Source organism: Callithrix jacchus, chromosome 6, assembly GCF_049354715.1.
Source record: "Callithrix jacchus isolate 240 chromosome 6, calJac240_pri, whole genome shotgun sequence".
Classification (NCBI taxonomy): Eukaryota; Metazoa; Chordata; class Mammalia; order Primates; family Cebidae; genus Callithrix; species Callithrix jacchus.
In genome coordinates, this window is record NC_133507.1 from 49,606,856 (window position 1) to 49,620,394 (window position 13,539).

General features: G+C 41.0%; 1 protein-coding gene across 2 annotated transcripts in view; it reads left to right on the forward strand.

The window, feature by feature from the left end:
- The first annotated feature begins 3,712 nt into the window (after positions 1-3,712).
- The window catches only part of PJVK (pejvakin), a 36,294-nt gene continuing 26,467 nt past the window's right edge, over positions 3,713-13,539 (forward strand). For both annotated transcript variants that reach the window (XM_054257477.2, XM_078327315.1), the window contains exon 1: positions 3,713-4,092. In XM_054257477.2, the coding sequence (XP_054113452.1) occupies positions 4,077-4,092 (16 nt within the window). In that variant the 5' untranslated portion in view covers positions 3,713-4,076. The remainder of the gene's footprint in view (positions 4,093-13,539) is intronic.

Consider the following 13,539-nt stretch of genomic DNA (forward strand, 5'->3'; position numbering starts at 1 on the left):
CATCTATCTATATGTATGTTGTACCGTTGTTAATTTCCTTGTTTTGATATTGCACCATATTTATGCAGGATGTAACCACCGAAGAACTTGGTGAAAGGTCCAGGGACATCTCCATACTACCTTTGCAACTTCCCGTGAATCTGTAATTAATTTAGAGCAAAAGGTTTTAATTTCATGCTTTAAAAAAAAAGGGAAGTTATCGACTGCCAATCTCTTGGACAAGGATAACAGAACTTTACCAACACAGAGATTAAAGCCTATTTAACCACAGTTTGCCCATGATGGTAACTTTGATCAGAAAGAATCTCACAAGCTGGGACCCAGCAGGACCAAGTAATCCAGGTCATGATTATTGCAAATTATCAGCCTTCCAGGGAAGTGGAATTTACAAGCTTTCCCTTTGGCATGGGGCCTGGGTGATAGCCTCCTATTGAGCAGAGTTCCCAACAATAATTACCCTGTATGTCAAAGGCCTCATTTCCCCAAAACAGTAAACCATAAAACATAGCCCAGCTTCTCTCCATGCACATCACTCAGTATCACACCGTTGAGGCATAGCTGATAGTATTCCCTCTGGCCCATGTCAATTCCAAGTGACAGATTTTTTTTCCTTCCAAATTAAGGAACACAAGATTTACCCCTTTTCTTGGAAAAGTGTTAGAGTCCAGCACCCCCAATATCTAGGGTCTACAAACGTCTAAAAGTTATGAATCGCAGTCTGTCTTACCAATTTTATTAACTTGGGTAACCTCAAATTTTTAAATGAAGGAATTGGAGGTAACGTCTAGGATTTTATCTAGTTCTATCTTCTATGATTCAAACCCAAATTCTCTACTGCAATGACTGTTTCTGGAAGAAATATTCCTGGATGCCCTGTCTCTGAAAAAAAAAAAACAAAAAATGAAAAACAAAAAACGAAACTCTCACATAAAGCTAATTAGAAGGAAAACTAAGAGAGAATCTCTCCTTTTAAGGCCACACAGCCAGGGTTGTTTAATAAACATACAAAGTAGAGACATATTTACCCATTCACCATGAAAAAACACCCCTATGAAAGGCCCAATACCTGGACTTAACAAAGATGAATAGTTTCATTTCTTGTGTGATCTTACAGTATACACAAAAAATAATCATTAACATCTAGACTCTGATCACAAAGTAAAAACTGTCATGCTTGGGTGTGCTCAAAAATAAAAATTATGAAGATCCTTAAGAAGCCATTTTAGGGCCTACCAAATAAAGAGAAGTAAGCTTTCGTCTCTTTCCATCTTCCACACAACACTTGCGAATTAACAGCACTCTATAGTCTGGGCGTAGTGGCTCATGCCTGTAATCCCAACACATTAGAAGCTGAGACGGGCAGGTCACCTGAGGTCAGGAGTTCAAGACCAGCCTGGCCAACCCTGTCCTTTCACCCCGTCATGGTGAAACCATGTCTTTACTAAAAATACAATAATTAGCACAGCATGGTGGTGGTTGCCTGTAATTCCAGCTACTTGAGAGGCTGAGGCAGGAGAATCGCTTGAACCTGGGAGGCAGAAGTTTCGGTGAGCTGAGACTCTGCCACTGCACTCCAGCCTGGGTAACAACAGTGAAACTTCCTCTCAAAAAAAAAAAAAAAAAAAAAAGCATTCAATATTTATACAACACTAATAATGGTTTATTAAAAACCTACTCTGCATGAGTGCTTTAAAACATTATTTCTAAGACTCTAAAAACATACAAACATTAAATGTGTATACTTGGCTACCTCACTCAGCATAAATTCCTGTTCCCTTTTCCACCTTTTCTGAAATATCTGTTGTTGGCTTCTGACCAGAGGATATGCTTCCCAGCCTGTCAGAATGGCCACCCTTCAGGTTGCAACTCTTGATGAGAAAGCAAGCTCTCCTTTCCAAATTTATGAAACTTCTCATTCTTCAGTTGATGGGTTTCACTAATAATCCTCAATATTTTTGTTCTATTTTTTTTAATTGCCTTTATGCTTATTTTGCCTCATTTTCTTTGCTATATTTGTTGGTCTTTTGTAATCTCATTTCATAGCTTATTTCTCTTGTCTTTTCCAGGAAATAAATTTATGGCTATACATTTGCCTTTAGGTATTACCTGTCATGTTGCACAAATTTACACATATGGTGCTTTCATGTCAGCTAAAAAAATTTTGAAAATTTTCTCATAGTCTTTTTACCCCAAGTATTACATTTTTTATTTCCAGACGGCATGGGATTTAGATCTCAATTTGCCATTGGTTTTCTAGTTCTGTTTCATTGTGGTCAAAAAGGATAGTTTGCATGATGTTTATTCTTTTGGAATTTACTGAGGGTTTTTTTGCAGCTCAGGTTATAGACACTTTAATGAATATTCTGCATGTAATTAGAAACAATTTTTTTTGCCTCTACATTTCTATTAATTTGAAGTCATTCTGTTTTATAATTAATATTATTATGAATTGCTTTTTTTGATGAGGTTCTGAGAAGCAGTATTAAATCTACAGTTAGAATTAATATATCTATTTCTCTCCAGTCAGTTCTTGCATTTTACTACATCCATGTGTTTCATGATCATTCAATCTTGGTTATTTTTACATATTATGCTTGTCTTTGTCTTTTCTGATGCTTTTTACCTTGAATTAAATTTTGTCAGATATTAAAATAGCTTCCATCGATTTTTTTATGGATCATAAAATCTAGAATATCTTTTTCCATATTGTTATTTACTACCTTTTTACTATTATTTTAAATTATCTTTTGTAGACACATATTGCTAGATCTTTTTTATTTTTAATTGAATCAGATAACTTGTCTTAGTTTGAGTTGTATTAATTTAATTTTTAAAATAGCTGTTAAGACTTATTTCTAACTTCTTATATATTTTCTGTCTACTGTGCTTTAAAAAATTATTTTCCTCTGGCTGCTGCAGACGTGTGCTAAAAAATATATTATTCTCCTCCCTTGTATAAACAGACATTTATTTTGCTGGGATGAAGTTATGCCTTTTATTTCTAATAGTCTGGTTATGGTTATTTATTTAGAGAGTCTCCCTCTGTCGCCCAGGCTGGAGTGTAATGGTGCAATATCAGCTCACCGCAACCTCCGCCAACCAGGTTCAAGCGTTTCTCCCGCCACAGTCTCCCGAGCAGCTGTGATTACAGGCAGACGCCACCATGACTGCTAATTTTGTATTTTTAGTAGAGACGGGATTTCACCATGTTGCCCAGGCTGGTCTCGAACTCTTGGCCTCAGGTGATTCGCCTGCCTCGGCCTCCCAAAGTGCTGAGATTACAGGCGTTAGCCACCGGGCCCGGCCTCCCTAATTAACTCATTCTTTCCCCCATCAATTTCTAAAATGTATCTGTCTCCTCCCAAGCCCCTGTTTCCTCATCCTCCACCCGGTGCAGATTCAGACAAGCATTTTGGTTCCTAAACCGCGCGGTGCTCCCAGCTCCCGCGCCTCCTGGCTGTTGCCTACACCGCTCCCAATCGCTGAGACCAAGCCTCCAGATCAAGGCTCAAACCCGCACGCCATCTCCACCGGCCCGCCCCCTAATCCGGCAAGCCAGACGCCCAGGCATCTCCGGGCACGCTGGGGCTGCCTTCCCGGGGCTGCCTTCCCAGGGCTGGTGTTGCGGTGGGCAGGGCGAACCTGGGCCCCTGTAACCCCTCCGCGCCGCCGTCCTCCTTGCTATTGGCTGGCCGCGGGGCCCGCTTCCTCTGAACTCTCTCCGGCGGGATACGGCGGCCCGCGGCCTTTCGCTCCTGCTTGGTTTTCCGGACCCCTCTGCCTAAAGGATCTTTAGGGGTCCCCAGACTCCTCCGCCTGGGAGCCTCCATGCGCCCTGCGCAGCCCCAGGCAGGGCCGAGGGGAGGCTTCAGCGGCGACCTGGAGGAGCCTCGCGGCCCTGCTCCCTGACGTCAGCGCTGTCGCGGGCGTTTACAGCTTTTGTTTTGGGCAGAACCTATGGGCCCAAAAAGCAGGATCGAGTAGCGGTGGCTGAAGAACGAGCTGGAGCTTGAATTTCGCTTTTCTTATGAGGAATTTTCCAGAAAAGATATCTTCACTGTGAAATAAGTAAATAAATGTCCACTGAGTACAGTAAGTATTGCTATCGTCCTATAGCATTTGACTAGAAAGTGGTGTCAATATGGTTTTTCCTTCAGATTTTACAATACTGTACAGAAGGGCCAATGCCAATCCTTCTATAAGGAAGTTTTTTTTCTTCCTAAAGATGTTAATTACCTCAACTTGGACTAACGGTCACACTCGTGAATATGAGTGTTAAGAAAGTTTATTTCTTGCATGTATGAAAAGGAAATTTTCCTTCATCTATCTCAGGCCCCCATCCAGAGTAAAGTCAAGATTATTTAACTTGCAAAAGTAAACACTGACCTCATTTCAAATGAAATCAAATTCAGTCTGATGAGAAACCCCTTGGAGCAGTTTATATTAGCCTCATTTTCTTCTACTACTGTAGTAAGTTGATTGAGGATTATGGAATGCATTTAAAAAGCAGTTATATTTACAGATCCCAGAATTAAATGCTAAGGAAAAGCATTATTTCTGCAAATCCAGGTAGTATGGATGGACAAGCTGAAGGGAGTTTTATTCTGCCAAGTGTTACTCTAAATTCAATAGCTGATCAGCTAGATCTCGGCTTGGTTAGTCTTGGATTCCACTCCGAGCTCGCCGGCCACAGTAGCGTGAAATGGATGGCCGTCAGTTTCCTCTTCCAAAGCCTGGGTGTGGTTTGGCGGGGCAGAGTACACACTGGCTGCTCTGCCGGGATTTGAGGAGCCTGGAGAGGCTCACCACGTGGGTGTCTCCCCCTAGTGACCAACGGGCTGAAGTTCCTGTGGTTAAAGGCAATTGCTGATTTTGTCATCAGCTGGAAGGTGAAGCGCAACGACCTCCTGCGTGTATAGCACCATTCTAAAAGCTTGATGTGTTTAAAGATATGACGCAATGTGTACGCAGAAGGAGTAAGACTAGATCACTAGGGTACAAATTAAAACATAAAATTGCATATACGCTGACTGTGGGATTAGCTCAGCGGAATACACTTTGGAAAACACTACTTTAGCGACCTTATTCTGAATCCCTGTAATGCTTAAGGCACCTTATATATATTATGATGGAATGCTTTCCTAGAGTGATATTCTGTGGTGGAAAGAGTAAATCAGAGGTCCCTGTGTTCTCTGTGACAGTGGAAGAAATTGCATTTAAATATTAATATAAATTGGGGTTTTAAGAAACGTGGGAAAAGTCTGAAGAAGCAGTTGCAGAAACTTCTTACAAAGTCAGTGAAAGCGAGGCCGGGCCAAGGTGGGTGGATCACCTAAGGCTAGGAGTTTGAAAGTAGTGTGGCCAACATGGCAAAACCCTGCCTCTACTAAAAATACAAAAATTAGCTGGGTGTGAGTGGCTAAGGTGGGAGAATTGCTTGAATCTGAGAGGCGGAGGTTGCAGTGAGCTGAGATTGCACCACTGCACTTGAGCCTGGGCAACAGAGCGAGACTCTGTCTCTCCAAGAAAGAAAAAAAAGACATGTACTGTAAATGTAAAATATAGGCTGGATTTCAGAGGCATATTATGTAAAAAAGAATGTAAAACATCTGATTAATTTTATATATATTACATGTTAAAATTATGTTTTTGACCTATTGGGTTAAACAGAATATAACTCAATCTGTTTCTTTTCTTGAATAATGTGGCTTCTAGAACTTTTTAAGTTATATATATAGTTTGCATTATATTTTCTTCAGACAGTGCTGATGTAATAATAACAAAAAGTCTCAGTATCATTTAAGAGAAAAGGCCATCATCAGACAATCCAGGACAGACTGAAACAACAGAAGTACTACAGAGAGCAGTACTTGGAATCCTATGCGTGGGCAAAACATTTGCTTTTTATTTAGCTGATCCCTTAAAGCCTGTTAAGTTGAAATGTTACAGAGGGAATTTTGGTTAGCCACCTCAATTTCATAACTTTGTAAGGAGAAAATGGCTTACATTTGTGCATCTTCAAGGTTTTCCAACATTTGCACATTTGTTATCTCGTTTCATCTTTCTAACCTGAGAGGAAGGGAGAGCAGGTTATCCCCGTTTTACTGGTGAGGAAACTGAGGCTCAAAGAGTTCATGTGATGTGAAGAATATTGGAATTAAGGATGCCAGAGAACAGTGACTCGGAATGACCCAATCATTATGGGGTCCATTTGGAGGTCTCTGTGTAGAGGGAGAGCTTCCTCAGGGACTTCTGCAGAGACCTCCTTATTGGAGGTGAGGAGGAAGCTTGAAGACACTTTTCCCCACTCGGACTCAGTACTGAGTACTTTTCCACTCCCAGCCCTTCACCTTGTCCTCATGCCAGGCCCTGGGTCCATAAAACTACAGGAGCCTTTTGTCCAGGGGTTCCCTCAGGAATGCTGTGGTGATCCACATGACCCTGGACTGGTGCCATTCTACCACAGCAAGGGATTAAAGCCTTGACTCTTCCTTTCATATTGACTTATTGTCTTCACCGCTTTTCTGACACCTGGCCCCTCAATTCTCTGGAACGAAGCTCGGCCCTGGACAATTAAACCTGCTGTCTCTTCCCACTCTGACTTCCCTCTTGTCTCCCATCCCAATACTCTTCCTAGATCTGGCTAGGCACAGCTGCCTACTTTAAAGTTTTGGAATGCTCACAGGCATTTCTGGGATTTGGCCAAGGGATAAGTTGAGTTGAGACTACATTGAGTTTGGGTCTAATGGGATATGTGTATGTGGTTTGTAGTCACATACATGTATAGTTAAGTATTGGTCATCCCACTGTTGGAATGGTTTTTAGGAATACTCCTACTGGTGACTGTGCGGGTTCATGTACACCCTACACATGAAAGCAGGCCAGAAGTCACACTATGATAGGAATATGACCTATTGTGTGGCATCAGAAATATACGGGTAATGGAGAAGAAACAGATTGAAATGAACTGTGGTAGATCCAGTGCAAGAATCTCTCCAGTCTTTCCCTGTAAGCAGACCCTTTGCAATGTGATTTTTTTTAACTCTACCCATTAAAAGTTGGGCTCACGTCTTGCATCTGAGCAGGCTTTGTGACTTGCAATGCTGTGGAAGGAGCCATACTTGAAGAATAGGGCTACTTTAGTCTCTAGGAAGAGGCTACTTTGAACCCATGCTAACAAAGCTTTTAAAATACCTTTGCTATAAGAATCAATGTGGTCCATCACTAAATTAACTGTCTGTGAGAAAAAACTCAATACTCTTTAAAGAAAGACAACAAAATCTTGATTCACAACAATGTAGAATATGTAATGTCTAGCATGTAATCTATCAAAATATAAGAGAGGCAAAAAAGCAGGAAAATGTGACACATATTCAGAATATGTATTGCTGGTCAATGCTGACGACCCGTTTTTTCCAACACTGGAGGACTTGTGGAATGTTGACTCAGCTTGTCACTCCTCAGTGGTAACTGTTCTCTGCTGGCCCTCACCGTATCTTATCCTGCACATGTGCAGCTTGCTACTTTCTAAAGACTTCAGGGGAATCCTTATGTAGAATTCTTGAGTTCCTTCTCTACATCGCTCCTTGTCCTTGGGCACCCTTCCCTATTTACTGTAGGCAACTCAGCGTCCTAATATCTCTAGGGACTTCACTTCTCCATTCTGCAGTCCAAAATGGCCCCTTGAGCAGAAATCCAGGGCCACCAGGGGAATCATCTCATTTGTTTCCTGTCTCTCAGGTTAGCAGTCTGCGCTAAGACTCTTTGCTTGGGCAAACTTTGATCAGGCTTGTGTGCCTATCTACTAGGCCCCTCTGTGCACGTCTATGTAAAAGCCAGTTGTAACAAGAACCCTGCTTAGTTGGGTTAGCAAGAATCCCTACCTTTGATATCTGATCACCATTGATATCTGATTGGATTCCTCATCCTCTACCATCCATGGGTGATGTCTGATTAATCTGGCCTGCCTTCAGCAAGAATCCTGTTAGGTTGATTGGTTTAGCCAGAATTCCCCTTACCATTGATCTTTCCTCTTGGTAGTTTTCTATCCACTGCCACTACCCTGCCCCTTGGCTGTAAATTCCCTCTTGCCCATGCTGAACACCACTGAACCTAACCTCTCTCCCCTACTGCAGAATCCTATTGTAGAGGTCCCTGTATCTTTTGAGATAGTCATAAATAATGTCTGCCTTATTGTGCTTTAACAAGTATCATTTAAAAATTTTATTTTTCAGAAGATAAAAGTCTTGCTCTGTCACCAGGCTGGAGTACAGTGACACGGTCATAGCTCACTACAGCCTCAAACTCCTGGGCTCAAGTGATTCTCCCAGCTTAGCCTCCCGAGTAGCTAGGACTACAGGAGGGTGCTATCATGTCAGCTGATATTTTTATTTTTTATAGAGATGGGGTCTCACTATTTGTCCAGATCTCAAACTCCTGCCCCCAGTTCCCTAAAGTGCTGGGATGACAGGAGTGAGCCACTGCGCCTTGCCTCATTGAGTTTTTTTCTTTATCATGTACAATGTCTGCCTTCTGTTTTCTGTCCAGTTTTAAAGTTGTTTACAGTGAGAGGAGGGCTAGCCCACACATGGTATTCTATTATGTTTGGAAGCAGAAGTCAGTTACCCATAAATTAGAGGTGAAGAAACTGAGGAACTGAAAGGTTAAGCAACTTGCCCCAAATCACACAGCTGTTTACATGTGATGGAACTGGAATTCAAACCGAGGCAGTCCATCTTTAGAGATGCTCACTTAATTATTGTACTGTACAGCTTCTTAGAAAAATGGTTTTATATATGCATGTAGAATGTTTTGTCCAGTGTCAGGTAACTTAGTAAATCCTTTAAAAAGTCTAGCTAAATTATTCTTTAAAATTCTAAAGCTCAGTATGAATTTGTTCCCAGTGTTTCAAAGCAAAAGATGATTCATAGGACATAAGCACTATCACGAGTTGATATTCTTTGTTAATGCTAATTTTTATTACTGTCCTATTAGAAAATAAAAACAAAGCACTTGCTTAAGTCCTTTATTAAGTGCGTGAATAAAGTATTAAATTTTTAGCCTCCTTTCTTTTGCCATGAAAACTTTCTTAACTAGAAATGTAAAGTAAAATGAATAAAATAAACCAAGCAGTCAGGCATAAGTACTATCAATTTCAGAATTTCAAATACATCTTGGGCAGTAACACACCCATCTGGCCATAATGGAGATTGCACTCGAATGAAAGCACAAGCCCATAAATAAGACTGTAAATATTTGTAATAGAACCCAGCATTTACTATACTATCTAATTCTTAATCTGCCATCTAAATGAGCTCCAGTTGTTCATCTTATTTTAAAAAGTTATAACTGGAGACACCTGTAAATCCAAGCTTTTGGTTATAGCTCATATACTTGAAAACAGTTTGCCTCTGTCTTCTGCCTCTTTTTTTGATGAGATGTATGTAAATAATTTATAAATCTCTACTGTATCTATTAGCACAAAATGCCATAAACATGTGGCAGCTATCCACTCACTCAGATTAGCACAGAAAGAAAAACTAGCTTATTCAGATCCACTCTCCACAGTGTTCCCTCTTGTCCCAGCCCAAGCAGTGAAGCAAAACACCCCACGTATTCCAATCCATCTACTTTGCCCTTTCTAATGTTCAAATTGACCGAATAGCTATCAGATCTTCATTACACACTGTTTTCCACAGATGACCTTTTTGATAAGTCTCAACCTAAAAAAATTACTAAGGAAAATGAGGAAATCAGAAAATGATAAATACAAGAAATGTAAGACTTGGCTTATTGTTGTCTTCCCCTTTTTGATATCAGCTGTATTTGTGGCAGAAAGCCATCATGATTTGCTATCTGAATATATTGTCAAGCTAGTAATTCTGAATATGTTGTTAAGCTTGTAAAATGTTCTGAGTAGGCCACATCTTCAGTAATTTCCACAAGTTTACAATTTTTCAGGTAAAGCTATAATTTAATGCATTAAAGAAATTCATTTTTTCAATGTAGTGAGAGCTGCTGCTTAGTTCTAATACTCTGAAACTTTCATGAAACTATCCTTTTTAGAACTCATATTACAATGTGGGCTCTTTCATGTTTTTTAACTTCTGGATTTTGAGATGCAGTGTTATTCTAGATGCAGCATCCTCAAATCAGCATGATTTCTATTTCATTTCCTACATATTGTTTTGGATATGAATCTTTTGAAAATGCAAATATTTTTTGTTGTTGCAGCACACACACATACACCGTCCACAGAAACCTTGTCTTTGTTTAGTGTTGCTATAAAGGAATACCTGAGACTGGGTCATTTATAAAGAAAAAGATTATTTGGCTCCTAATTTTCGATGGCTGGAAAGTTCAAGATTGGGCTTTCGCATCTGGTGAGGGCCTCAGGCTGCTTCCACTTATGACAAAAGGTAAAGGGAAGCTGGTGTGTGATCAGCTTCACATGCAAGAGAGGAAGCAGGGGTGGGGGAGAGGTGCCAGGCTCTTTTTAACAACCAGCTCTTTTGGGATTTAATAGAGAACTCACTCTCCCTTAAGGGAAGGCATTAATCTATTCATAAGGGACCTACCACCATGATCCAAACACCTTCCATTGGGCCCCACCTTCCAACACCACCACATTGGGAATCAAATTTCAACGAGATTTGCAGGAGAAGGGACAAACCAACCATAGCAACCCTGCCACAAATAACAGCAAAGAAAAAACTGGCTACAAACTCACAATTTGTCCTATCTCTAGAAATTCTAATAAAAGGGAAAAGATATGTGATCTGAAGAGAATTCAGAGTATCTCCAATGCAGACTTGTAATTTTATAATCTTAAATTATGTGATTGATATGATATTCTTATTTCCTTTTCTCTCTAAGCTATAACTCCATGTCTCAGGTGGGACTCTCAGGGAGCAGACTCGAGACAGTGGGCTGCAGGTTTATTAGGGAATGCTTTGTGATCACCATCCATGGAAGGAATGGGAAGAAATCGGGATTGGGTGGAAGGAGGACTTGCGCTGTGATACAGTCCCAACAGTGTTCTCAGCTGATCCCATGGGAAACTCTGAAGCTGGTTGGCCCTTTCGGTGTCCCATATTGGAGCAAGAAGGTCAGAACTTTGTTGCCCAGTCATTGGATGCAAGCAACCCAAAGACAGTGGTGACTATGGATGCAGTGGCACTCTCAGCTGGTCTCAGTGACTTACCTGGTGATAAAACTCAGCCCTTGATCCTTAGAGGCTCAGAGTCCCTGATCCCCATAATCTTTTTAGGCTGATAATGGCTACTACACATGTCCATTTACAATCAAGAGCATAGCAAGAGTTGTGTAAGTGCACTGCTTGAGTACCATTTTCCTCCTTCCTCCAACTGTGTAACTGTGGTCCTACCTCCTCTTTATGATCAGATCCATTATCCCTGCCAGGACATGACTCCTCTTTTTGCCTGCTACTTTCTTGGTACAAGGAACCTGAACTACCTAGCCAGCAGATGTAGCTTATAGTTCAGTGAGACCGATGAGTCTCTTCTTGGGTCTCACTGAACCAAAAACTACATCTGCTGGTGGAGGTGTTTCACCTTTAGCAGGACCTCTAAATGACAGGGCCCAGTGTTGTGGAGCCAGGAAGCACAATTTGCCCCAAGAGAATCACTGGGAATGATAGTAAGCAGGGCCATTCCTGCTTCTACCCCTTGATTCTTGGACCCATGTATTCTACCTATTGAGAACACAGCCCTATATAAAGACCATTAAAGTGTACACTTCATTTTAAAGGATGGTGTTTGTTTTAGGTATGCCTTCAACAAGCTATTTAATCATACTATCAGGGTAGAGGTTTCGGTGAAGCAGCTTGTAATATGACAAGCAGAGGCTATGGTCATTTGCTCACTCTCTTTCCTCCATTGCTATAAAACAGGTCCCATGAGGTAATTCGGGCACTCTGAAAGCCCTTAGTGATGCTGGCTGATGCCCTGCAGATAGAAAAGGAGAATCATCCACAGTATGTGTCTATTCCTGTCAAAATGAGTCACTGCCTCTTGCTAGGATCATTATTGTAAGCTAGGATCATTATTGTAAGTCAGCTTGCCACCAAGTGACTGATTGGTCTTCTTGAGGAATAGGCACTCAACATTGCAGCATTGGTCTCTGTTGTTAGTAGGCTGAAAATTCTGCAGTGAATATAACTAGATCAGCCTCCGTGTATAGAAGCCCATCCTGTTAGGTCTATTACATAGTCTCCAATCCTGCCACAGTAGTTATTCCAATGCCAGATGCTGGATGTTATAACCTGTTACTGACTTGTTAAGGGCCTTTTCTATTACGGACACTTTGTGGTATAGATCAAGTGCAGTACAAAGCTAACACTTCATTCCCACTCTCATGCCCATCCACCATTTTTATCTCAAATCTCTTCGTTCCCAGTAATTTAGTCTATTTTCAGGCCCCTGATCTCACAGCCAAGCCAGTTGCCATTGCCCATATATATTCTAACCCTGAGCCCCTTTCTACACAAATGGATGGCGAAGTATACTGCCTGAAGATCTGCCCTTTGGGAGGACTTTTCCTTACAGTTGATTTTCAAGGCCACCCCTGACAGAGTAATAAAGACACCATCTATTTTCAGTTTGCCAAAATATAAACATGTCGGTGAAGTTCATGCATTTTCCTCTTTCATCAACTGGTCATATGGGATCAGTGACAATAGATACAAGCCAAGGGAGAAACACCGGTGCAACAGTGGCAGATGACATGGGAGTCTAGGCTGCTTGCTAATGCAGTATACCGTGTCCTCTGCCTATGTTTGTGTTCTGCATGTATAGAACCCAGCTCATGATCAGTGGTCTTGGCTGCATGGCCACTTGGCATCCCTTCGTCAGGTGCTGTATCTCTATAAAAGCCCAGTAGCATATGAGCAGCTGTTTGACTAATTATATTGGTTAAGAACTTTAACAGAGGGCTAAACAAAATGGTGTTAAAGAATACACCTGATGGTCCAAGAAAATCCCTAACTCCCTAGAAAATGCGGATAATCTGAGAGGTGACACTGAAAAGTGTCTGTAAGAATGCATGTTCCTCCAGAGCCAGAAGCAGGAAAAGCAGAGGCAGCAGCAAGTTTATCTTCTGGGCACCTTATCCTGAGACCTCATTTTATCAATACATATGGACTGTCTACAACCAAGTGATATTATCCTTTTCTTCCACTGCCTTATGAAATCTTCCCCTAGTTTATCCAAGTCAGCATTTCACTATGCAGAAGAGTCAAATGTCATCTCTAGAGAGTTCATTTTGCTCCCTATATCCAAGACCATTTACTAAAACCTTGGTTCAATCTTTAAAAAGTCACAAGATCCTATTATGCCTAGCTTTGTTTCCAATCTTTTAAGTCTATTCCTTAACCTTGCCAAAAAAAGTACCTAAGTTTCTATGGTTTGACAAATGGAGCTTAGAATATGGAGCTATGTAAGTGCTCTTTAGAATTTAAAATAAGTTACATGTACTGGTTTTCCTTTATTTTGTAGTTTTGTTCTCAAAGAATTCCAGATA